Here is a 21,947-nt window from a genome sequence, read left to right on the forward strand (position 1 = left end):
ATCAAAGAGTAGAAAATCATTTTCTAAAGCAACGAAGGCATTCCTATAAATAGAATGGAATGCTGAGGGATTTAAATTAGGATCTGCAATTATGATCTTTCAATTATGGCATGCAATTGTTTTAGGAATACAGCTACGACACAAGGCAAATGTTTACACCTCTAAGTCCACTGATCGGTGTGATCCTTAAAGCAAGTCTCAAACTTCGCTGCATGCCTTACACAAAGTAGGTTGTACCTTTCCTTTAGATTTACAAAGCAGCACAAGAAGGAAAGAAAAGTACTTAAATATGAAGTTAAACCACGATCTCTGGTCTCCAGTACTGCCTCAGTACAACACTGAGATTCCTGGACGGCTCTATGTGCTGAAAAAACTCAAGTGCGTGCCTTAAGCGAAGAGTGTCAGCAGTGGGCGCATAATAAATGTTCAAAACAAGCTCGGTGGCCGGACACGGGAACCAGCAATGGAGCCTAAGTGCCTCTGATGCCAATCTCAGCCTCTTAAATACACACGCTGAGTCACGCCTCTGAGCTTCATAGGTTTTAATGTATTCTCCACCACGAAGCTCTTCAGAATTAGTCTTCTCCCCTAAGTCATCCAATTTTCTGTCCTTTCTCACCAAAAACACTTCCTCGGTAATAGGCAGAGGATTATTTCTCCAGGTTGTTTTTCTTTTTTAAACTGTAGAAATGTCAGGCGTGTTATTTTCATAGTGATTTAAACAGCGCTGGTGTTCTAACGGAACCGCAAGAACAAAGATGCTCAGATATTAATCATCCTGCCCGGCTGTCCGCCGGGAGTCACTGAAAATGGCAACATAACGTTGTCTTCTGGCTTCGCATCTCCGTTACTGCCTGTGCGGCTCGCAAACCCTCCCCTCCCTTTCCAGAACATATGGAACGATCTCGGGAAAGAATTTGCCTCAGTGAACCCTGACTGGCCAATCAAAACCAGAAGGCTCCAAGTTCAATGACTAATATTGGGAATGAATTGTGCGTGGTGAAAAGGAAATTCTGCGCGCTGGAGAAATTTATACCCTGAGAGCAGCCGTATCACAGGTGTGCAGGATCACCTGGAGAAACTGAACTTTCAAGAAGGCGAGTTCAAACATTTCTTCAGGCCGCACGCCTGTCATCACCAAGGATGAAAAACTGAGCGGCCCGGGGAGGTATCAGCGCTGCCGGGGCAACAAGGGCTGCCCTTGACTGAGGGCTTCCAGGGCTTAGCTTGGGGCCATCGCTGGGCTAAGCCCCGCTGATGCAGGATCCTATTTAGTTTAATCCCACAGCCCAGAAGGTAGGTGTTACCATCCCTTCTCTACATATGGGGGACGGACGAAGCTTGGAAAGATTAAGAAAATTGTTCTTGGTGCCATAGCTAGAGGGGGGGCTCCCCCTCCAATTCCAAAGCCTTTGTTCTTAACCACTGTACTCTTCAATACTCTTTCCCCCTTCCTCATGCCCTGAATGTTTGTAGACAAGGGGAGGGGAGGTAAACTAGATGCAAGAAATATTAAAACCTGGACAGAGGTTGTACAAAATGGTCTTGGAAAATACGTGGGGAGCACCTATTTCTAAAGAATGGACGAAATACATTAATCACCTTGGGCAATAAATTAACTACTCTTTCCAAGATGAAAGACATGTTGGCTGCTGAGAAGTTCTAACAGTGACCTTTCAACAGAGAGCGTGGAAACAAGCATTGCAGAGACATTTGCTAGCTCTTCAAATTCTACGTAAAACAATGAAAACTCAAAAGGGGTTTTACAGACTCCCAGTCAGTTTCATCCTAAAAAGCCATGGGGATTAAATCCCCACGCTCGTTTCCAACAACAAAGCGACACCGACCTGTGTGCAGTACACCCTCATCCCATCTTCCTCTGCCTGAGGGGTAACGGGGACAGCAATCGGGGTGGCCCCGCGGCTCCATGAGAACCCACGGAACCTCAATTCAACCAGCCTCCACTGACCACCTATGAAGCATGAGGCATCGTAATGACGAGTGTGCCGAACAGCTGTTGAGCGCTTGCTGTATGCGAGGCAGCGTGCCCAGCATGTGTTTCATCCCATTTAATCCTCACAGAAACCCTGCGGGGTGGGCACTATTATTTGCCTGCTTTAAAAAACAGATGACTGAGGCGTAGAGAGGAGTTAGGTCATTTGTCCAAGTCTCTGGCCTAATCACTCAGGCTACACTGCTCTGCGGGGTGAAAGAGCCCCACCCTTCCAGACGTGACCATCATGGAAAGATAAAGATACACGTTCCACTCCCTCTTGCTTCCCTGAAACGCACGACACCCCTCCCCAGAGAAGGGGGAAGCCGGGGTGCTGACCCCACTCTCCAGAGGGGCTCAGGGCGTGGGAAGGCTCCAGGAAGCCACTCCAGGTCTTGGAGCCCAGGGGTCACCTGCCCTGACCCTCCCAGCTGTCCCGGTCACGTCAAGGCCTTTCATCCAACATGGTCATTACTGCCCCCTCACGCTTTTAACCAACGTTCATTCAGAATGGAGCTTGAGTTGATGTGAGATACAGAAAAACACTTCTTGAGAAGGAGTTATTACTTTGTTCTATTTTAAAAGGTAGGTCCCCGGCATCTCCACCAAAACAAAAACAAAAACAAGCCCCATAAAAGGTAGAGAGAGCGTACAAACTAATTTCCAAGGAAAACCATCTTATTTCCCACGGAACTGAGAGAGCTAAGTGGTTTCTGTCTCCAATTAAAAATCTGCCCATTTCATCTTTCCCTTAATTATTAATTAGTTAATAGTAAGAATTACCCATGAAGTGTGAAATTTTTAAAAGAATAAAACTATAAAGTCTGCAATTGGTTTTCTTTTTTTAAGTAAAAGAGGTATGATGCTGAAGGTGCAGTTAACAGGACATTGGTGCACATAAAACAAAGCAAATCATCATTTCTACTGGGTTTGAGTTTATTATTTCCCAAGTTCTTGGAGAGAACCCTTTATATCTGCTGACAGATTCCAGTTATTTCTCAACAAGCTATAACTGAACAACAGTTTTTAAAGACAGAAGGCCCTAAAATATACAGCTCCCATAATGATACACATTTAACTACAAAAGGTGAAAAGACACAATGTTCCATATTTTAATCCTAAGTACAAATAGGGTAGAAGCAATATACTGGTTGAATTCCAAAGACTAATAAATATCATTTGAAAATGCTAGGTATGGGTCAATCATCTCCAGAGACTTGCATTCTAGTTAACACACATCCCATCTGACCCATTGATTTCTTGTTCTATAGACCTAACAATTTTCAAAGACTTAAAACTGACCCACTGTGTGGTGGACCCGACAGAGATGTACCACCTCGGTCCTCCTTCAAGGAAGGACTTGGTGCCCCAGCTACTGGGAGTGCTTTCAGCAAGTGGCCTTTGGCCATCAGCCTCCTTAGGGACTGTCTCAAGGGCACGGAGCTGTCTTGCCCAAAGACATGTTCCTCCAGGGCAGTCCAGGTCCAATGACTGATCAAGATGGGGGTCTAAAGGCCCAGCCACGTGAATTCAGCACGGGCCAACTCTGACAGGCCATTTAGGCTCCAAAGCTTCCCACGGGGTTGGCTGAGGCTGTCTTCAAAAACTCAGCTTCTCCCTCCACCCATCGGGCTTCTGTGGCCTCCCTCCCACAGATGCTGACCCCACAGGAACTCCCTAATACACATCCTGCACAGTAAACTCCCTCCTGAGGCTGCTCAGTAGCCAACCTGTGACTCGATACCTCCAAGGATAAGAAAAAAAAAAGATATCCAATTGTCAAGGTAAGTGACACAAGAAAAGAAGCTGGGAAAAAAGCTTTCATAATTACCTTGGTACTTTCCCTCCTCTATGGGACCTACACTCCAGAGGCCTTTAAAACTCAACCTAGAAAAAGACTGAGCAGCTCCACCTGGGTTGGTCTCTGCAGTACTGCAGTCAGACAAAGAAGCACAACAGAACTCTGGGTGAGGCAAGCTGAGGTACCTGGTCGGCCCACAAACTCCCCTGAGTGGTACTGCCACCTGGTACACAATACACTGTGAACTCCCAGACCATCAGACGTATTCCTATTCACATCCGAGTCTAAGCCCACACGTCTTCCTGTCTCTCTTGTACACAGACGTGTGTGCGCGCGCACACACACACACAGGCGCTCCATGCCTCTCTTCCTTCATGTGGAAAACTGAGGCCTAACGATAGTGGTGTCAGGTTACATGCACGTAAGTGATAGGTGAAAAACACATACAATCACCTCATCAACTCACATCCCAAACCGCCACCTCAAGCCCAATCTCTCCATGAGCCCAGCTGAAACATCCCTCACAATCACAACTACTTACTACTCCCCAGACTCTCTGCCCACTTGCCGCAAGAAAAAGTACAAGAGAAAGTTTTTTAAATTATTTTTTTAAACAAAGAAAAACAAAAATGGCTACTCTTATGCTCTTTGATTGGATGATGAAAGAAAGCAGTAAATGAGTATTCAGCTCACTCCCACCTCTAAGACCGGCCAAGCTTAGGATGAGTTTAGTAGTAGCACAAATCCTACAAGTCAGGAGTGAATCCAGAAACAGAAGTGAGGGTCCCTTCTCAACACAGGGCCTCAAATGATCCTACCTGAATGACCCCCAGGGTACAGAAACACACTGGGGTCTCCTTAAATTCACTTATTGGTGGGTACACAACACTTAACGCTGAAACACACTTCAAAGGCTGGTTAATTCTTCAGTACACAATAGAAATTTTTTTTTTTTTAATTTATTTATTTATGGCTGTGTTGGGTCTTCGTTTCTGTGCGAGGGCTTTCTCTAGTTGTGGCAAGCGGGGACCACTCTTCATCGCGGTGCGCGGGCCTCTCACTATCGCGGCCTCTCTTGTTGCGGAGCACAAGCTCCAGACGCACAGGCTCAGTAGTTGTGGCTCACGGGCCCAGTTGCTCCAGGGCATGTGGGATCTTCCCAGACCAGGGCTCGAACCCGTGTCCCCTGCATTAGCAGGCAGATTCTTAACCACTGCGCCACCAGGGAAGCCCTAGAAATTTTTTTAAAGCTGTGTTTATGGATTTCAAACTAACCAAACTGGCTGACAGAGCTACTTTGCCTTTGATGTCAACCCAGTTCCTAAACTACCGTTAAAATAGTTAAAACTATTGTAATAACAATGAAAAATAAAATAGAAGGTCTTTATCACTGCATTCAGAGAATGTTTCCTCTAAAATTCCTCTCTCCTGGTGGGACTGTCCAGATGGAAGGAGAACATCGTGTTCCTGCCCCAAAATACACGGTCCAGACCGGGCTGCCTTCGTGCTCCAGCTCCTTTAATGATTCTGAACCACCTAAAAGCACGGCCCTGCAACCTCAGTTCCTTTCCTGCGGTCTCCCCCAGCCTAAGCACTTGGTTCTAATCAGACCACTTCCTTCCTGCTGCTTTGGTTTTTATTACCCAAGTCCTTCAGTCCTTTTCACCACCCCAGATGCTAAACAACTTCCACTTTGAAAAGCACATTCTCTGCGACCCCTAAAGACAGGCCAAGCTCAGCAGGTCTTCCATATCAGAGCCGGTCTCACACATTCTAGGTGAGACTGAGGCGCAAGGATGGGTCCCCGGCAGCTGGCACCTCCTTCCTGTACCCCCTTCCCTTCTGAAGAGCACACGTCTATCCATCTCAGAAATCAAGCATCCTCTCCCACAGGTCGTCCAATCAAAGAGAAGTGTAGTGATACGATAAACAAACCACACTGGGTGGAGGCCTCTGGGCGGAAAACAGTTAACACGCCAGGCTCGACTGCTTTTCTTAGGAAAGGCCTGCTTACAAAATTGGCTGGTGTTTGGGAACTCGGATTTGGGGAGGGTTCCCACCGTTAACTGATAAGTGTGGTCACTAGTCCTAAACTGTATAAACAGTCTGGTTTATGCTGAACGCCTGCTTTCCTTCTGGAATCGGGGAACATACCAACTCCCTCAAAAAAAAAAAAACCCTGGGCCCCGACTTCCTCATGAGCTTTCCTGGTTGGCAACACTTTACAGGTGTTGGCATAACTGGGGGACGCAGGCACATCCTGTGCGCCCCCACCTGTTGGAAGAGGCCTGCGGGAAGCCTGTGCCTGGTTTCCCCTGGACTTTGCCCCTTGCGACTTTTCTCTGATTTTGCTTTGTACTCTTTCACTGTAATCAACTGTAATAACCATGAGTATAAGTGGAGTCGATTCTTGTTATTCATGGTAGTTCTGTTCCACAAAGTCACCATGAACACTGAATTCACGAATATGGAACCACTGTCCCTAAAGGAAGTGTACGCGTGCGTATATATTCTATATAGATATAACACAGATTGTATCTTAAACCCTGAAAACAACTCATCCTGGTAGATTCTATTTTATTTTTCAAAAGAGAAAATGAAGCTGATAACCAACAAGGACCTACTGTGTAGCACAGGGAACTATAATCACTATTTTGTAATAACCTATAAGGGAAAGGAAACTGAATAACTGAATCACTGTGCTGTACACCTGAAACACAACACTGTAAATCAACTATACTTCAGTTTAAAAAAAAAAGACTATGAGGTTCAGAAGTGTCAAGTGACTTGCCTGAGGCTGCCCCGCTAACAGGAGCCAGAGTTGGGATTCACACCCCATCCAACCGGCCCCAGAGCCGCAGTCTCCATCCTTTGGCCACCTCTGTATGCGAGCAGAAATAAAAAGGCAGAGCGTCACCTGGTTTGACCTTGGCTGGGAATGTGTTCATCAGGTAACCCCAAATTTTCACCTCTTTACACATGTCCGTGAATAACTGCAAAAGCACTGCAAGTATTGAGGAGGCGGGGGTATACATAAATTTCAGTGAGTAGCCAATTATCTGCTGAGTCCTAGCAAAGCACCAAACCTGAGGGGGTGGTCTTGGAGATCCCCCCCTGCATAACCTCCAAAGAGAGCTCTGGGTTTCCCTTTCCTGCAAAGGCACCAGGAGCAGGAAGAGCCTTATCACTGGGTCGAAGTGGCAGAAGGCAGAGCTCCCAGTGTGACCTGCTCCTGCATCTGTGACAGCTTTGGTTTCCCTTTGAGATTCTTTCCGGTCTCGGGTTTTGGCTATTCTGTCCTCTATTCTCCACTCCAGCTGCTAATGTTGGTCTGACAGCCTCCCTCTTGGAAGTCAACTAGGAACTGTGGTGCAGCCCAGCGGAAGGGAAGCCTGATGAATCACAAGGGCCAGCTGTCCGAGGGCCTGAGGATAAATGACATTTCCCCTGACAAAAGCTGTTTCCACAGCTTTTCCTTTGGAAAATCCTCGCCCCTCTCTCTCATCAGATGACCTCTCAGCTGACTTCACAGCCAGGTAGAAACCAAGACATTGGCCTAGAAGAAAGGGGTAAGGAGGCACTAGACCACAGGTCAACAAAGTAAGTCCTTGTGACCCAAAGTGGGCCCAGCCCAGTTCACCAGAGTTAAAGCTAGCAGTGAAGCCAGATGACAAACATCATGCATGTGTCCGAGTATCTTTTCTGCAGAGCCAGCAAATTCAAAGAATCTGGGTTCCTCACGTGGCCAAAGGTTTAATCAATCACACCTATTTAACGAAGTCTCTGCCTATATAACGAAGGAGCAATGAACATTCCTGAGCAGTGAAGTTTGCAGGGCTTCTGGACTGGTGAACACATGGACGTGCTGGGAGGGGGATGTGCCTGGAGAGGGCACGGATACTCTGTGGGCGTCCCCACCCCCACCCCTGTCCCTCTTCCATTGGCTTTCCCGAGTTGCATCCTCCATAACAAAACTGAAATTGTAAGTAAACATTTTCCTGAGTTCTGTGAGTCAGTCTAGCAAATTATGGAATCCTGAAGCGGGGGGAGCGGGGTGTGGGAACCCTGTATTTGCAGCCAGTGGGGCAGAAGTGGTTAGGGGTCCTCAGGACTTGTGAAAGTGAGGGCAGTCCTATGGGGCCCCTACACCTGTGGAGTCTGAGTCTGACGTTAACTCCACATAAACAGTGTCAAAATGGAATTAAATTATCAGACACCCAGTTGGTGTTGGACAATTATTGTTGGAACGACATACTTGCTCTCACTGGTGTTCTCTCTCTCTCTCTCTCTACCCCCCGCCAACTAGCCCCATTACTATAAACTAGCCCATTCCTAGAGATGAATAATGAATGTTCTGATAAAGAGCTGATCTTACATTCACCAAGTATTTAATACCATAAGCGCATGGAAAATAATCACCTTCCTTCCATATCTCTAATTGTCTTATCTTTAGGCAAATCCATCTATAAACACAGCAGATAATAACTTAGGAGGTATCGCTCCAATCACAGAAGCCCTAGAAAACAACTTTCACAGACTGTATTAAAAACTTGTTTAATTGAAGCTTCCAGAACACTAGCTGTTTCAGGAAAACGATTTCTATAGATACTGAGACCTTGTAAAAAATATATATATAAAAGAGACTTTGAGCTCAGGACAGCAGAGCAAGCACACATGGCTTCCTTCCCAAGAGCACAATGAAATGCCAGTAAAAATATTTTTTGAAAGAATAAATCCATTCCATGGTGGCCCTGAGAACACGAAGGGGTGCTATCAGTGAATAAGTCATTTGAAAGGCTTTCTTTCAAAAAAGACGACTGTTGGGACTGTATTGACAAATCAAAACTGGGGGGGGGAGAAAAAAAGCAACTTGAAATACACATTCAGGGCTACAGATAAGAGCTCTTTCTTCCTGATAGAACCCTGGAGAAGCTCTGAGCTTGGAGTCAATGGCTACTGGGAGCCGAAGAATGGCCTACAGAGAGATGGCTGTGAGGCGGGAGCCAGGGCATCTGAGGGGAAAGCTGTCTAGACAACAGCTGAGCCAGGTGGCCCTTGCCCCTGTCCCGTGGGGACTGGAGTCTGCAGAGTACTGGATCCCAGCTGCAGCCCCCCAGGACAGCTCTCTCTAGAGAGGAGGGTTTGCCTAAGGAGCGCCCATGGTGTTGGTGTCCAGGCTAGCAAATGAGTCAAAGAGGAGCCTCTAGGATAGACACGGAGGTGAAAAAAAAAAACCAAAAAGACATAAAAAGATGTCACCCTGAGGTTAAAGTTCTCTTTCCCTTAGTGATTTGGGGGTAAGCGTTATATAGCAAAAGGTCCTGGATCTGCTGTGTCCTCTTCTACCCTAAGCACACACCCTAAAGGGAAAGCTGCCTGCTGGTATACCCTGCCTGCCCATATAGAATACATTCAAGAGAGAAGATCTGGGGGTAAATAAACCTACTGAAGTACCAACAAAGCCTACATCAGCTACCTATACTCATCAATATGATCCTTGACTCATGGACCTGCCTTAACAAAGTACCAAGACTGTGGGGGCTTCAACAACAGACATGTATTTTCTCACAATCCTAGAGCCTAGAAGTATGAGATCAAGGTGTCAGCAGAACTGGTTTCTTATGAGGCCTCTCTCCTTGACCAGCAGACGGCCGTCTTCTCCCTGTGTCCTTACATGGTCTTCCCTCCGTGTGTGTCTGTGTCCTAATTTCCTCCTCTTATAAGGACACCAGTCTTATAGAATTAGGGCCCAACCTAATGACCTCATTTTAACTTAATCACCTCTTTAAAGACCCTATTTCCAAATACAATCACATTCTGAGGTTCTGGGAATTGGGACTTCAACCTGTGAATTTTGAGGGGACATAACTCGCCCTATAACAGCGTGAGAAAGACTGAGATGAACAAACCAAAGCTTACCTGGAGGACACAAACACTGCAAAGAGCGGAAGGAAAATGTAAAGTTCTGATTAGTACCACTCAAAGGTTTAAAAGACTTTACCTTAAAAACATACTTCTGTGGGGGAAAAGCAATCGTAAGCATTAAAGCATAAGCTTTAATGGTGTTTAAAAGTATAGTTCTCAAAATTAAAAAAAAAAATCTGTTAGAAGAGCTGAGTCATAGAATAGATACAACAATAAGAGAAATTAGTAAAACATGTTGGTAAATCTAAATAAAAACACTGACCATAGGAAAAAAAGAGAGCTTCAGTTTAAAACATTATAGAGGAAGAGTTTGAAGCAAAGTTAAGAATTCTAAACTTGATTGATTCAGAGATATTTATTTGCTCTAAACTTTGTTAAAAATATGTAAACTTAAGTCTACATGTTAAAAATATAAGAGTGGGGCTTCCCTGGTGGTGCAGTGGTTGAGAGTCTGCCTGCCAATGCAGGGGACACGGGTTCGAGCCCTGGTCTGGGAGGATCCCACATGCCATGGAGCGACTGGGCCCGTGAGCCACAACTGCTGAGCCTGCGCGTCTGGAGCCTGTGCTCCGCAACAAGAGAGGCCGCGATAGTGAGAGGCCCGCGCACCGCGATGAAGAGCGGTCCCCGCTTGCCACAACTGGAGAAAGCCCTCGCACAGAAACGAAGACCCAACACAGCCATAAATAAAAATAAATAAAAATTAAAAAATATATATATATATAAAAGAGTGGCTGTGGCCCAAGGTGGGTGGCCTCGCTGAGCATCTCATTCTTGGGTGGAGATAGCGGAAATTCGTTTTCCCATAAAATGGTCATTTCTCGGCTCCTGGCTTTGTACGGAGCCCGCTTTCAGGCCCTCAGAATGCACAGGGACCAGAGCCCCGGCTCCCATCTCTGCGTGGGTGTTGAAACGTTAGTAGCCTAGTGTGCATATCCGCTCAGCTATCTCTGAGGGCCACGAGGCTTCCATTCCGCTCACGGCTGTGGGTTAATAAAATACCTTCATTTCTGACACCCGGAGAAACTCTTTCTTGCTTTCAAGCTCATCTAAGAAGTATAAATCAATTTTTAAAAATGTTTCATCTAACACTTCCATGTGTGTGGGGAAGGGAGCGAGGGGCTCCCCATCAGCTCAGTCTACCATTTTGATCGACAGCCTGTACTGTGAATAAAGAGTTCATAACAGAAAACACGTTTAGATCCCTTACAATGTGTGAGGCCCAACTCTCGGAGCGTCACACGTGGCCATTCATGTCACCTTCATATAACACTCTAAAATAGGCACTAAAATCCCCGTTTCCTAGACAAGGAAGTTAAGGACAGAGAAAGAGGAGGGTCCCACGGCTAGTCAGTATCAGAGGCAGTTTGGCGCCTAACTGCGAAACACTGCCCCCGTGACGGTCACGTGTGTCACCCACCCAGTGTGTCCAATCTTCTTCCCCTTCAACCAGACGCAGGGGTAGGATAACACCTCCTAGTGGTTTTAGCTCTGACCAAGGAGCTCTGAACGAAACTGACTTGTCACTTCTGGGCCAGAGCACTTAACTGCAGGAACAAGACCCTCTAGAGCTCTCCGACTCTCTGGCACAGTGACCATCAATGTTTGAAATGGTGGCTATTCTATCCATCAGGGATCTTAAGTAACCGTGCCCACCAATGACCCCACAACAGATATATACTGAAAGATAAAAAAAAATAAAACACGTTTTCTATTTTAAGCTACTTATACTTGGGGGTTATTTTTCATAAAAGTTAACTTATTTGTGTTAATATGTAATGGCTTATTATTGTTATTTTTAAAATGAATAAATATTTTAAAATGTTTTAAATTTCTAATGCAATTAATGTTGACAGCTATAACCAATGTAAACAAAAGCTCTTAGGAGTTCTCAATGATTGTTAAGAATACAAAGCAGGGCTTCCCTGCTGGCGCAGTGGTTGAGAGTCTGCCTGCCAATGCAGGGGACGCGGGTTCGAGCCCTGGTCTGGGAGGATCCCACATGCCGCGGAGCAACTGGACCCGTGAGCCACAACTACTGAGCCTGCGCGTCTGGAGCCTGTGCTCCGCAACGAGAGAGGCCGCGATAGTGAGAGGCCCGCACACCGCGATGAAGAGTGGCCCCCACTTGCCGCAACTAGAGAAAGCCCTCGCACAGAAACGAAGACCCAACACAGCCATAAATAAATAAATAAATAAATAAATAAATAAAAGAATACACAGCAGCCCTCGACCACAAAGTCTGGCAATCTCTAGACTAGGTAAACACCAACCAAATGAAAGCCTAAATTGTGATATTAATATCTAGCCAGTAGACCTAAAGGTAAAAAGCGGTAGAGATAAAGAGAGATATTTCCATAATGATAAAAAGATAAAAACACCAAAATAAGATTAAATAATCCTGTATATATGTACCTAATAACCTTTTCTTGAAATTTATAAAATAAAAAATTGACCCAGTTACATGGATAAATTGCTAAGTTCACAAACCCTGAAGGCAATTTCATCACACGTCTTTCAGAAACTGATTGGAGGAAGCAGAGGGGTAATAAAGACACGTAAGATGGACAAAGGAATTCAAAAGCCTGATGTAATAAGTGTATATGAAGCCCCGTCTCCCCAAACTGGTGACCACACATTCTCCTGAGGCACACAGAGGGGTGACTCGCCACAACGGTTACTAAGGAGATGTTAACAAGTTCAGAAGAACCAGTATCATATAGAACATAATTCTCTGACCCTTATGCAGTTCAATGAGAAAATCAACAATAAAAAGGTGGTTTAAGGTAGTCATTTCAGTGACAAGCTAAGTACGTACTAGGGATGTCACATACAACATGATAATTAGTACTGCTGTACACTGTATACGAATGGTGTTAGGAGAGTAGGTCTTAAGAGTTCTCATCACAAGGAAAAGATATTTTTTTCCCTGCTTCCTTAATGGTGCATCTCTCTGACATGACGGATGTTCACTAAACCTATTGTGGTAATCGTTTCATGATGAATGTAAGTCAAATCATTACGTTGTACACCTAAAACTCATACAGTGCTGTATGCCAATTATATCTCAATAAAAGTGGAAAAATATTTTAGAAGGTGGTTTAAAAAAACATGTTTGGAGGGCTTCCCTGGTGGCGCAGTGGTTGAGAGTCTGCCTGCCAATGCAGGGGACACGGGTTCGAGCCCTGGTCTGGGAAGATCCCGCATGCCGCGGAGCAACTAGGCCCGTGAACCACAACTACTGAGCCTGCGCGTCTGGAGCCTGTGCTCCGCAACAAGAGAGGCCACGATAGTGAGAGGCCCGCGCACCGCGATGAAGAGTGGCCCCTGCTTGCCGCAACTAGAGAAAGCCCTCGCACAGAAACGAAGACCCAACACAGCCATAAATAAATAAATAAATTTAAAAAAAAAAAAAGTTTGGAAATTTAGAAACAATGAGTTAAAAAGAAAAATCAATGGCAATTATAAAATGTAATGGAGTAAATTAAAATAACAGCACTAAATATCAGTATCTGTGGAGGGTAAAAGTGGCATTTGAAGGAGGATGTACATAGGCTTTCGTATATTTGAACAGAAGAAATGGTATTAATTAGCATGGAGCCATAGTGCTGTTCAAAATTACTGTCAACAGGGAACTCCCTGGCTGTCCAGTGGTTAGGACTCCACGCCCTCACTGCTGAGGGCCCGGGGTTCAATCCATGGTCGAGGAACTAAAATCCCACAAGCCGCGTGGTGTGGCCAAAAAAAAAAAAAGAAAAAGAAAATGACTGTTAACATAACTGTTCCTTGACTCAGACTGTTGATTGTCCTTCCCAGGAAAATATAAATTCCCCGTAATTTTCAGGGCTTACTAGGTGTTCACGCTGTGAAGCATCCCAGCCCTGCTCCAAACCCCTCTGCAACTTCACCTTGGCGCGTCTGCCTCGTCACCCACTCTACCAGCGACAAAAGCCTTCTTCGGATTCCTCAAACTTGCAAGGCTCTCCGCAGCCTCCGAGGCCTCACACGAAAGGTCCTGGCACTACCTGGAATGCTTCACCTGCCCTCCCCCCTTCACTGGCCCACCTTGGCCCAGGTCCTGTAACCTCAGCCACCAACTGAACCCGGACCTCCCTGTCACCCCCTGCCCGGGCCGCCTGGTCTCTGCCTCGACAGCACATCCCGCGATGTGAGAAAACACCCTGATCTGGCGGGGGGCGGGGGGGGGTGTTCGTTTCATGTCTGTCTCTCCCAGCTAGACTTAAGAGCAGTAAGGGAAGGGCTCTGGTTTTGAGTAGTAATTGTTGCTTTTCAATATAAAGGATCATACACACAGCTGGTACTCAACATCTGCTCAATGAATAAACGCCCCACTGGCAATGTGCTTATTTCTTCTCCCTAAAAGTGGCTAAACTCTCAGTTTAGATGCACTAACTGCTACGGGACAATGCAAACAGTATAGGGATAGAGCTGTAAAAGTAAAAAGTAAATTATACAGACGAAAAAGTAAATTATACAGACGAAATTACAGGATTGATAAAGTAGAAAACTGAGTAATTTTACATAACGGATGACACCAACGCTATGGATGTTTAGGTCACTCACTGTACAGATAGGTCGAAGGTCACACCTACACAGTGACTCCCACCTTCCCCTCCAGCCTGCTATCACTTCTCCTCTCCCCGGCTCTCTGGACTCTGGGATCAGTGGCCTTCTCCCACGTTTCTCAACCGTGTTACCCTCCTTTCCATATAAGGGCCTTTGCAGACGCTGTTCCCTCTGTTAGAAATGGTCTTTGAAATCTCAGTACATAGATCATGCCCTTGGGGAAGGCTTTCCTAATCCTAATCCACATCAGGGTCCTCTGTTCTATGTTGTAATGGTGCCCTGTACGTCTCTAACTGGGCATCTGTGCACTTAGCTGTCTAACGTCTGCCTCTCCCTCTAGAACAGAGGGCAGAAGCCGAGTCTCACCACAGCTGATTGATACGTGGGTTCTAGCACAGAGCTGAGCGTATAGTCGGCCCTCGGTATTTGCTGAATAAATAGAGAATGTACTAAGGAAGGAAAAATATGACTCTGGATTTTGGGACAGACCTCACTAGGCTTAATGAGGCCTCTTTTTATTAGGAACAGAAGATTATTTAGGGGCTTCCCTGGTGGCGCAGTGGTTGAGAGTCTGCCTGCCAATGCAGGGGACACGGGTTCGAGCCCTGGTCTGGGAGGATCCCACATGCCACGGAGCGACTGGGCCCGTGAGCCACAACTGCTGAGCCTGCGCGTCTGGAGCCTGTGCTCCGCAACGGGAGAGGCCCGCGCACCGCGATGAGGAGTGGCCCCCGCTCGCCACAACTGGAGAAAGCCCTCACGCAGAAACGAAGACCCAACGCAGCCAAAAATAAATTAATTAATAAATTTAAAAAAAAAAGATTTAATCCAGATAAAGGAAAGTTACAGAGCCAATGAGTAAAACGTGCACATGCGTGTACAGATAGGCCACGGCTGCCACTGCTTCTGCACAGCAGGAGGGTTTTACAGTGCCTCCAGGTGACCAGAGGGCAGCAGAGATGGCCGTAGGTCGGGGCGACTGAGTGCAATTCTTCCCAAAGATGAAGAGATGGCAGGGGGTGGGGGAGGGGAGTGACTGCACAAGTTCCTCTCCATCCTAAGAGTCTCTGAGACTAAGGAACTCACAAATCTCTTTATGAATGAAATGCAGGCTTGAGAAGCCACTCCATGAATCCCAGCAGCCGAATGAAATCTCAATAAAGGAAATCTGAACCCAGATCAGCACAGCCACTTGGAGAAAACCGTTCCCCACCGGCAGGCATGTGTCTATATCCCAAAGTTGGGGGCGGGGGGCCCGCGGTCAGGCCCCCTCGTCAATGCATAAAAGCCTGCTTGGTCCGTAAAGTGCCCGATGGCACAGAGACACGCGCTCCAAGCCCTAGGCTCAGCTCTCCTGGGATAGAGCTCTGGGCGGTGGGATCGGGGTGTGGCCCTGCTCACTTGCCAAGCAGTACCACAAACTCCCTGGACCTCAAACCATTGTACATTTCCTTTAGAGGAAAGCAGTTTCTGCCTGTCTTCGTCCAAAGGGCAAGCATATTGAAATTCTGGGGGTGCAGCATCAGACGACATCACCCCCGCCACAGCCACCAGCTGACACGCTGGCAGAGCTGGGAGGCATTGTTCCAGCACACCTGATCCCTGAGCTCGGCTAGTATGTGATCTCACCATCAGGAAGGCCAAGTGGAGAAGGTGCCTGGGTTACATCACAGAGCACCGAACCAGGACAAGGCCCAAAATGAACTACTCTACAGCACCCTCAGCTTGAACAAATCGTCTTCTTATAGCGGTGTTTCCAGACTGTCAGCGTTTCAAGTGCCCCCCTTCATAACTTTCTGCCGTGCTCATGTTTCACCTGCACCATTTTTGCTTAATATTTTTCTTCTTATCAACTCACTATCATTTTCCTGCTCACACAAGTTAACTGAATAAGGAGATTCTGTAGTGCTGTGAAATTAGATTTCAAATGCTAGTCATTTTTATTTCTACCACACATTAAACTTAAAATATGCAACTATTAAAATATAAACTGCTTCTCTCCGTGCTACCTCAAATCAGCTGGCCTACTGGACTCTGGGAAATTCTGACACCAGATATTCCACAAAGAGATTCTTTCGCCCAAATGCCCACACACTTCACCAGTACAAGACTAAAGTCCGCAATTAAATTCTGTTATTAAAGTGCTACGCAGTTTGAGAGGTTGACTGGGGCGCCAGAACTGCAAACTTCCTTCTGTGAAGCCCGCTTCAAAGAAAGCTCCTCAAGAAGGAAGAGGAGTTACAGACACATGAAGGAGTCAATACATGTTTTCTAGCGTAAGAGGGGTTAACCTGAGTTCACTGACAACTGACAAAAAGACAATGATTACCTACATTAGTTAGTTTCCTGTTGCTGTTCTAACAAATGATTACACACTTAGTGGCTTAAAACAATACAACACAATCACTCCCCTATAAGTTTTGGAGATCAGAAGTCCAAAATCAGTTTCACTCAACTGAAATCAAGGTGTCCCTCCAGATGCTCTAGGGGAGAGTTCATTTCCTGGCCTTTTCTAGCTTCTAGAGCTGTCTTCCCTGCCTCCCTTGGCCCGGGGCCCCTGCCTTTATCTTTGAAGCCAGTATCATAGCACCTTGCTTCAGTCATCACATGGCCACTCTTCCATGTCAAAGCTCTCTTGGCCTCTTTCTTTTTGGGGCCGTGCCTGGCAGCATGTGGGGTCTTAGCTCCCCGACCAGGGATTGAACGCACACCTCCTGCAGTGGAAGCGCAGAGTCTTAACCACTGGACTGCCAGGGAAGTCCCTTGGCCACCCCCGCTTTGAGAAGGGCACCTGTGATTACATTTAGGCCCCAATCACGTAATCCAGGATAAGCTCTCCGTCTCAAGATCCTCAATGGATTAACACGCCTGCCAAGTCCCTTGTGTCACAAAAGGAAACACAGATTCCAGAGATCGGGATGTGGGTATCTTTGGGGGCTATTACTCAGCCTGCCACATTAATTTCAACATGAAAATGCAGCTAGGAGCTCTAACAGACCCTTACAATGGTAATTCACTGATGTGTACACGAAATCTTTGATCATTTTGTCTAGTTCTTTCAAAGGACACCCTGGTCTCCTCAAACCCAGTACTTATGCTGTCAGTAGAGACGAATGGCCTTCCTTGTCACCATGGATTCTTCCAGAAAGCAAGGAAAGGTTTAAAGATTGACAGAGAAACATCGAAAGGACTGGCCGAATTTGGGATATTTGAACATCAAAAAGAATGAGAAGGACCACCACACACTGGCAGAGGTTAGTGACAGTCTGTTCCTGGTGCTGTTTCCTCCCTCGGAACCGGGCCTCTGTGGTTCTTCTCGGTGCTGACTTCAAAGCTTGGCCAACGCCCAAATCAGGTCTCAGAAATATCTACTTCAGTCAAGTCAGTCCCATTCATTTTCTTGTTTCAGTGTTCCTTTCCAAAGACCCTGTCCGCTTGAGCATGAGCTTTAAGGGATTTTTCAGTAAAACTGTATCACAGCTGCACCTTGGAACAGCATCTGGGCAGTCAGCCTGACACGAACCCTTTGCCCCCAGCCATCCGTACGGTTCACTGTGAACTGTGGTCCCATGGGGCAATCTCCCTGGCTCGGCCCTCCACCCACCCCTCTTCTCCTGCATCCCCCCACCTTCACCAGCTGCCAACCCCCCAAATCCACTAGACTTGCAGGTCTCCCATCACCCTCATTTTCACTGAACTGCCAATCCTCTTCCTCATTAGGCTTGGTCACTGGCATAGGAACAGGGTAATTACTGGTGTGGGCCAGGCCCTTTTTAACTCTCTCTGAGAAGATTCCTACAGTGATGATAATTCGACCCTTCGGCTTTGTGGCTATGCTCTCAGTCTGGATACTTGATTCCAAAAATGGCCTGGCTGGCCATTATCTTAGCCTATTGTTTCTCTCATTTAGTGAAAACCAAAAGAGTAATTCAGTAGGTCAATAAACCAAGTAGAGATATTTACAGCCAAAAGTGGAAACCTTCTCCTGGGTCCCAGGCGCCTCATTATGTACTCGGGTCACAGTAAAAATCCAGATGGGGCTGCAAGCCTGTTCTCAGCACCTCCAGACATAATGGCTTCTTGACTTTGACAAAAGGAATAAAGGCTGATCACAGCCCTAGCAGGGACATCATTTTTATCCTCAGAGAATCTCTCTGTTCCTATGAAAGCAAATGGCTGACTCTGCCCTATTTCTGAGGAGCAAATGTGCGCAACAGAAAACCACCAGCATAGCTGCAATCTCAGTGGGAGGCCACCACAGAGAAAACCCAGCTTATTCTGGCAACTCATGGAAAAATACCTCATGTTTGTCTATGTACACATATATGCATCCGGGTCTGGAACGGAGATGAGGACCGGGGAGGCAGGAGGAAGAGGTGAAAAGGATGGGGGTAAAACGTGTGATGGGAAGAAAGAGTCTCCGTGACTAGGATGGCAGATGTGTCATATGTAACCACGTGAACGGTCTGTGCATGGGTGGGCTTTCCATCTGTCATGTGAGCATACGAGAGGCAAGAGAAAAGTACAGTACTAAATACATTCTCTCAGCATATTCAACAGGGGCACTGGTTCCCAAACCTGGCAGCCCACTGAAATCATCTGGGGAGCTTTAAAAAAGTACTGATGCTTGGGCCTCACCCTAGAGATTCGGATTTAACTGGCATAAAGTACTGTGGTGGGCAGAAGAGCGGCCCCCCCCCCCAGACACATCTACAGCCCGGAACCTGAGAATATGTTATGAGGTTGCATGGCCAAGGGGCATTAGGTTGCAGATGGATTAAGCTTGCTAAATCAGTTGACCTTAAACAGGAACACTATTCTTGATTATCCGGGTGAGCCTGACATAATCACAAAGGTCCTTAAAACAGGAAGAGGAAGACAGAAGCTAGAGGTCAGAGTGATGCCATGCAAGAAGGACTCAATCCACCATTGCTGGCTTTGAAGGTGGAGAAGGGGGCCACAAGCCAAGGGATGCAGGCAGCCTCTAGACACTGGAAAAGGCAAGGAAATTAATTCTCCCCCAGAGCCTCCAGAAAGGGATGCAGCCCTTCCAACACCTGGTTTTAGCCCAGTGAGACCCATAGCAGACTTCAGAGCTCCAGAGCTATAAGGAGGGGGTTGCACTGTCTGAAGCCACTAAGTCTGTGGTAATGCGTTACAGCAACAACAGAAAACCAGCTCAGGTATGGCCTGGGCTTCGGAGGCTGAGAAGGTCCTCAGGTGATTCTAATACGCAGCAAAGTATGGTGGCTACTGAACAAGATAAGGACATGCCAGTGTGATTGCTTATGCAAGGAAATGCACAGAGACTTCATCCGGGAAGTCAGCAAGTCATCGCACCAAAGCAGGCATCATCCATCCTTGACCATGGACCACGGTTACTAGACATGGCTTATCTGAGCACATCACAGGACGGACGTGCTTTACCAGTGTGTGGCTAGCGTCCTTTCTAGACTGACCCACTCAACAGGCTAAATTTCCTTGGGATAAAGAACAATTATACTTATGATAGGCAGATTTCCTACAGAGCTAATTTTCTTATGAATACTGTCTTTCAAGGAAGGAACTGGCCAATAACTGAGTTAGATGCACATACATGAATTAGTACCTTCACATCAGCACCATCAGGAAAGGACTGAACTGTCCTCCTCTCTGTCCTTAAACCATTAAGAACCTCTATTACGATGGTAAAGCTAGAGGATTTCTCCATTTGCTTTGGTGATCTATTTATTTATGACAGATGGATAGAATTAACTTTTTATGCATTTATGACAGATGAATGGAATAGTACTGTGGCAACAGATGAACTCAGTCTTTGTAGAGATGAAGAAAAGTGGGACTTGCGCAACCTGACAGGTGCAGCCCCCCCTTGGAGCGAGTACGCACCCACCCCCAGGGCTCCAATGGTCGCCCACACAGGGTAAGCTTTCTTGAAAGCCGTTCCACCGTGAGCCTCCATGATACTATGACCAAAAGCTGAAACCTTTTACTTTTTTTACTTTTCTCTCCCCACTTTGTCTTCCTTAGAGAGGAAGCTAGTGTGAAATTTCATTTGTATCCCTTACAACTGAGGTGACGTTACGGGGCCCCTCAGACACTCTGGGCTTCACCTCTGACAAACAGCAATAACATCACCTTCACAGTGCTATGCGCTGATTAAATGAAACGGCACAGATTAAAGGGCTTAGCACCTAGTAGGGGCCTTCGATAAACGCTCGCCTCACTGAAACTCAACCATTCTTCTGCTTCCACCCAGCACCTCTCTGCTGAAGCTGCTCACATCTCTTCCCTCTGGTCCTGTCCTCTCGCCGAGCTCTAGTACCGTATCTCCCACCGTCCACTCGACGCTGTGACTCGGATTCCTCACTGGCATCTCTCATTGGACGGGTCCAAACCGGACTGAGGATCTCCACTCACAAACCAGCGACTCCCCCCTCCCCCATTCCCGACAGGGTCCATGCGGTAAAAGCACCGCCAGTCCCCTGCCTCCATCCCCTCTCCTCCACTCCTACTGCTGCATCTTTCACTCACGCCCCTGGACCCTCAACCGCACAGCCTTCTGGGTAGGCGCCTGACTAAAAGCTCTGTCTCTCCCAAGCCATCCTGCTTGCGGGTTTACAAACTAATCTTTCTCCAGCCAGGTTTGTCACATCGAGCCCTGAATAAAAAAATCTTCAAAAAAAAAAAAAAAAAAAATCTTCAAGTATTTTTTGGCCCTGCAGCCTGGTATTTATGACGGAAGAGGAGTCAACTCCCCCCGCCCCCCCCGCCAGTGTGTAGAGGACAACTCAGTGTGCCCTGGCCCCTGCACTGGTGTACAACGCACTGAGCCACTTCACCCCATGACCACATAAGGTAGAGCCCACAGGATAAACAGATCACAAAACAAAGCATTTTTTAAAGCAGCTACAGAAAACTGGACATTTTTAAACCAAATTTCTTTTCCTAGTGTTTAGTAACTACAGTCTAAATCTGCCACAAACCACCCTCAATTGCATTAAACTATCAATATAAAAATCCATTGACATTAAACCACTTTAGGTGTTTTGTAATATTAAAACCATTTAACAAATAGACAAGCCTTTAGCATTTATATTAAATGGCAAATCTGGTCAATTTCAGATGTGTTCTTACCATTTTGTTCATTCAGTTCATTCCCAATTTCCTGCCCCATTTGTTTTTGGCGACTTATGATCGAGGAAAGGGCATCAAGGCCTGCGTCCTGTTCTGAAAGAGAAAGTGAGACAATTAACTCACTAAAAACCAAAGGAAAACAATTTAAAGTCTAGAAATAGACACAATATATGATCAAAGTAACATTTGAAATCAGTCAGGAAAAGAGAAAATAGTTAACATTATTGGAACAATTGGAACAAAACTAAAAAGTTAAACACTTATAACCCTCAGACCTTAAACTAAAATGATTTCCAGATGAATTACATTTTAAACATTAATAAGATTTGACTATATAACCATTTAAACATTCTGATACTTGATACATAAAGAGCATGTACAAATCAATACGAAAGACTTAATCTTCCAATTTTTTAAATGGGCAAAGGATATAGATAAGAAATGCACAAAAGAATAAAAAAGGAAAACAAATAAAAGCCCTGACATCCCTAATTTTTTAAAAATATC

At 46.1% G+C, this 21,947-nt stretch overlaps 1 protein-coding gene across 1 annotated transcript in view; it reads right to left on the reverse strand.

Moving 5' to 3' along the window:
* The window catches only part of STX8 (syntaxin 8), a 248,120-nt gene that overhangs the window by 161,463 nt on the left and 64,710 nt on the right, over positions 1 to 21,947 (reverse strand). The window contains exon 6 of the mRNA XM_059908935.1: positions 21,441 to 21,533. Coding sequence (XP_059764918.1) covers positions 21,441 to 21,533 — 93 coding nt within the window. The remainder of the gene's footprint in view (positions 1 to 21,440; positions 21,534 to 21,947) is intronic.

The sequence above is a fragment of the Balaenoptera ricei genome, chromosome 20 (assembly GCF_028023285.1).
Source record: "Balaenoptera ricei isolate mBalRic1 chromosome 20, mBalRic1.hap2, whole genome shotgun sequence".
Lineage (NCBI taxonomy): Eukaryota > Metazoa > Chordata > Mammalia > Artiodactyla > Balaenopteridae > Balaenoptera > Balaenoptera ricei.